The 5,318-nt window shown below is 36.4% G+C and overlaps 1 protein-coding gene across 1 annotated transcript; it reads right to left on the minus strand.

Annotated features, from left to right (window-relative positions):
- Positions 1–844: 844 nt before the first annotated feature.
- LOC138694704 (mitochondrial import inner membrane translocase subunit Tim17-B-like) lies at positions 845–1,931 on the minus strand. The gene is made up of 2 exons (XM_069818694.1): positions 1,747–1,931; positions 845–1,499 (listed from the first exon to the last, which is right to left on the minus strand). Exon 2 carries the CDS (start codon positions 1,472–1,474, stop codon positions 968–970), a length of 507 nt encoding a protein of 168 aa, XP_069674795.1. The 5' UTR covers positions 1,475–1,499; positions 1,747–1,931; the 3' UTR covers positions 845–967.
- Positions 1,932–5,318: the final 3,387 nt, after the last annotated feature.

Consider the following 5,318-nt stretch of genomic DNA (forward strand, 5'->3'; position numbering starts at 1 on the left):
ATTATATGGCTAGTTTTATATTTTGTACGATCCTATACTATGATAAATTTGCCAGCTCTTCAGCTTCTAGTGCATATGTAAACCCATACTGCATGAATATTTTAGGGTTTTAGTGCATATAATTCTCAACACTATTATAAATAGACAATATTTCTTAGGGAAACAGGATCTGGTGCAGTGATTTTAATTTTTTTGCTTTAAACAAAACTAAAGAATTTTGGACGAAATACAAAATCAGCTACTTCAAGTACACTTATAGAAAGTTTGCTACACTTAAAACATTATATTACATAGGCTATAATAAATATGCAATGCATTCCAAAATACATCTAATGTCAGCTATACAGATCAACTGATTGCATTTACTGTAAAGCTTTTAATATGTAGTCTAACCGCAATCTTTGCAGCATTCTTGGAAACAGTATCTTTCTCTTTACAAATATGTCCTAAATCAAAAGTAACACATTCAATCTCTCCGATATAGCACATAACCAGAGGCGTATACTGGTTAAAGGGTTTGGGCTACCGCTGACCCTATTATTACACAAAATATATCTAACAATTACTTTAATTTTAATTACTATGGTAAAACTAATAATACAAAATTATTACATTATGTTATATTATAAACTTTTTCTTTTGTAATTTCCTTGGGCTACCACCGGTAGCCCGCAAAATACGCCCCTGCACATAACTAATTCATAAAACAAATTCAGAAGAATTCAAAATACTAAATTAACAGTATTTCTATTAAACGTTATGTTAAAGTATTTAGCTAGGTATATTCTACTAGAATAAATATAAATATCTTACCAATTTTAAAACATTAATTGAAAGACTGGGATGTCATAATATGGCAGGTGAAGTGGCTTTTATTTTCACTACAAATATATACATTATACGTTTAATTTTGTGTTGGGTTGTAGGAGTCCGTAAATAGGCATTGCTACTAAATTGTCCAGTTTAACTAATAATTTGGTTGCTGCTGTTGAAAAGGGCCGGGTGTCGGTCCCAACTGAGATGGGTCCTCTAGGATTGGGTTTGCCGGTTTGAACTGCTCTGCAGAAAGTCGTGTAAATAATATTCCAACACCTTCAATGAGGGCTAACAAAACACCTCCAATTATAGCACTGCCTGCCATTGCCGGTAGACCATTTCTTGCTGCTAGAATACCACCGGTGGCTGCACCACTGATTATTGAATTCCAAGGGTCCTCTTTTCTTCGAAAATGTACCAATGTACAGTCGATCGTGGAGAACATACCTCCCCATATTGCAAAATTGCCTGCAATTATGGGTGAACGTTGTTTTATTGCCGCTAAACTGCCTAGTAATCGACGATTCATTCCACTTGGTGCATTACGGAAGCCCTTTATACTCTGGAATACGGCACCACCAATGCAACCCATAGTAAATGCACCTCCGCAATCGTCCACAATACGCCACGGGCATGGTTCTCGAGCGTATTCCTCCATAGTTACACCTTGTGAAGACTAACACCTGCAATGAATGAACAAGAACATGCTTTGTTATACTGGTTAAGGTTATGTGTAATTTACGTAACTACAATCTTATTGCAAAGAATGTGTTTATCAATCACTAGCATGTCAGCACATACTATACACTGTATCTTTTTATTTCACAGCTAAGGAAACTGTATATCCTTATGAATTTAAGATTATATTAATATGTATAATTCTTGCATCATTCACAAAACATCACACGGACGTGAGTATGCAACACTCACCGTAAGTTGTCTCGAGGTTTGTATAACTTGTACAGTTTAGTCGGTTGTTTTCGTTTTGTAATCGGTATATTTTCAGAGAACTTTAATTGTCATTTTACAATAACACTAGACTCATATTAAACGCAAATCATTGTCTAAACTACCAATCAATTTCAGCGTAGTTACATTTCCAGTATCCAGACGACAACCTTCATTGCGAAGAGAAAAATCGATATCTCGACAAAAGACAATCTCAAGTTGTTTTTTGTATCTTCCACCAGGGGTCTCTCGTTTCAAGGCGCGCGCGGACTCTATAAACTAGATGCCCAATCGGCCGTGGTGGATGAATATAAGAATAATATAATTCAAAGACACCAAGCCTTGATATAGGTTTACGCTACTATTATCAGTTTATCACTTACCACTACTACTAGGTCTACTTATCTCTGATTGAGGTCCTGGCTGATTGGTAAGTTCATTTATTGCACTACATCTCTCTCGACGATGTCAGAATAAGGACAATATTATTGTTTATAATATTAATTAATTTATATTGTAACTGCCATAAGGATTGCCACAGGACACGACTGCCTGGCGGAATAAACTGGGTATTTTACCATCACCTCAGTGTGTCATTTGTAATGAGGAAAATTCTATTATGAATTGGAAACATTTAAATGTTTGTAAAAAAAAACTTGTAAATTTTAAATCCTCTATGGGGACTTTGTGCTGGTCTGCCAGATGTTGAATCAATCTGATTGAGCATTACATACATACATACATACATACACAATTATATATATATATATATATATATCTGAAGTCTGATTAGTGTAATATGTTACTAGTCTGCGATGTATGCAATGGAGGGAGGAAGGAACTGGCAACCGTACCACATTATCTCCTGGCGTAGTTGCCTCGTGAGTGATTTCTTATGAGTTCTCTCTGCGCTATCTGTTTTTTAAAGATTCGTTGCTTATTCCGAATGAAACAAAATAAATAAATTAATTTGAGAAACTGGATATACTGTAACTTGCGTATTAAGAAAACTATTTTATAGGAATTATAAGAAGATCGAATGACTCTATAAAACATGATCCAAGACTGGAATAAACGTTGCAAAGGAGAAATAAAATAATTAGCATAACAGATTGATGGTACGTGTTTAACATAAAATTACCAAAAGAAAACTAGAATTTGCAACATACACGTGGAGATGTTAGTGAACTTTATACTCTCCCCTGATTCCGCCTACTAAATCATTAGCTTCGTTGCTCATGTAAGATCTATGGAATAAAATAAATGAATGAAAAAAAAAAATGAAATACTTCCCACATGTCTCGACTGTTATTTGGGTGACCTAAGCAGAAATGAAGGGCTTAAGTCAGACACCCTGTACATTAAAGAATAGTTAAACATAATTGCTATATTTTCGAGTCTATATTTTTTATCGGTACGATGACAGCAAATTTTATTTTAGACGGTACGGCGTACCGAACCGTACCGTATCAACTACAGTACTGACTAGGCTACTGCTAGGCCTCCTACAAGAGGGCTATATGTATATATTTAGACCCCTTGGCCTCCTATCACCACTACTACTATTCTCCGCGGCAAATCTTCTGAAAAAGAGCTAAGGAAGAGACTAGTGAAGTGCTTTGTGTGAAGTGTGGCATTGTATGGGGCAGAAACATGGACATTACGACAAAGTGAAGAGAAATGAATAGAAGATTTGAAATGTGCATAGGCCTATGGAGAGGAATGAAGCGTGTGAAATGGACAGACAGAATACCAAACGAAGCTGTATTAGAAAGAGTGGGTGAAGAAAGAATGAAGCTGAAACTGATAGAAATACAAAAAGGAATTGGCTGAGAAGAAACTGCCTACTGAAGGATGCACTGGAAGGAATGGTGAACGGGAGAAGAGTTCGGGGCAGAAGAAGATATAAAATGATAGACGGCATTAAGATATAGCCTATGGATCATATGAGGAGACTAAGAGGAAGACAGAAAATAGGAAAGATTGGAGAATGCTGGGTTTACAATGAAAGATCTCTCCTTGGGCAGAATACTTATGTAGGCTATATGTATTTCAAATGTACTTTATGAGAATCAGAATTTCGAAGATTTTGGTTTTTCCATGAAATGTGGAAAGCAGACTTTGCTTTATTTTAATTATTACACAGAAAATACCCCAATATTATTGTTTAAATGCAAACTTAGTTATTTCAAATCTATATTCTATGGCTTGTCATTTCGCAATAAACTGTTCAGTTTTTTTGTATAATTTGATAACATAAAAATCATTCATGATAAACTGTCAAGACAGCCTACATACTTTATTTGTAATATTTGAGTATTTTTTTATAAAATTCTTAGTCCATATTTTGATAATGTTCAGTCCATATGTAAACATTTAGCCATTTTAGTGCCTAAGCTATAAATGCTAATCTTGGTCAAAATGATTAGCCTATTTTATAAGTTATTATATTGTTATAGTTTAGTCAACTGTTCGAAGACAGATCTGAACACCACAAGTGGAACCAACATGGCACCACTTATGAGGCAACTAGGCCAGGAGATAATGGGGTAGGGTGGCCAGTTCCTTTACCCCTACATTGTACACATCGCCGATTAGCTACATAATCCACTAATCAGGCTTCAGATGTATACAAACAATTGTTCTTTCTCTGACACATATCGTCAAGTGAGATGTAGGCCTACTGTCTGTATATTATATTAGGCCTATATTGTATTGTATTTTTTCTACAACCATACTGAAATGAGGTTATTTCGATACAGATTTCTTATTTCAATAAATACCATATGCATTTTCATATAAATTCTTAGATTTTGGAGGTAATAAAGTAGGGATTGCTAACTTTCACAGCTTTCTCCATATTTCCATTTCATCAAAATTGCTTGAATCAGACATTATTAAATAATTTTTATATTTCAGTTAACGTTAAAACTTACAAAAAGGAAACTACGATTTCATTTATTTATTCGTACCTATAGGAACTGGAAATAAGAATCACTTACATTCTTTTGTTTCCCACTGTCTCCAACATCACTGTTTTGTTTTCCATTAGGTTAGGTCACGGTGGCTACGGGAGGATTAGGACGACCCCTTGGCACATCGGCCATACTGAGGCCTATTATGCACCCTGAATTTATGGGATGAATGAGGATGCAGATGTACCAGCCCACCGGCCGCATGTGACCCCTCACTCGCTCACGGCCTCCCACCCCCTCCCCCCGCTCCAAGTTCACACCGCCAAGTTGACCAAGCAGCACAGGATCCATTCCAACGGCCCTTCCAAGGTGTCGAAGCGCCCTTGGAAGTACTCTTAAGGAATGAACCTGACAGAGATATTGCGGAAGGCTAGGAACCCGGGAACGGTTGCGGAGAGGAGAGAGGACGCCCCCTCCCGTAAGAGGATGAAGACATGCGTCTTGACCTGAATATGTCTATTGCCTGAGATGAAGAAGATGAATGATATAAAATGAAATCTAAATTCTTTTCTTACACGGGAGGGGAAGGGAAATGGACCGTGGCAATGAAAATTCCAACGCAGCATTTACCTAAGCAAC

The sequence above is a fragment of the Periplaneta americana genome, chromosome 2 (genome assembly GCF_040183065.1).
Source record: "Periplaneta americana isolate PAMFEO1 chromosome 2, P.americana_PAMFEO1_priV1, whole genome shotgun sequence".
Classification (NCBI taxonomy): Eukaryota; Metazoa; Arthropoda; class Insecta; order Blattodea; family Blattidae; genus Periplaneta; species Periplaneta americana.

Bases quoted from the DNA above. Each gene is read 5' to 3' on its own strand.
- LOC138694704 (XM_069818694.1), bottom strand. From the start codon at position 1,474: ATGGAGGAATACGCTCGAGAACCATGCCCGTGGCGTATTGTGGACGAT.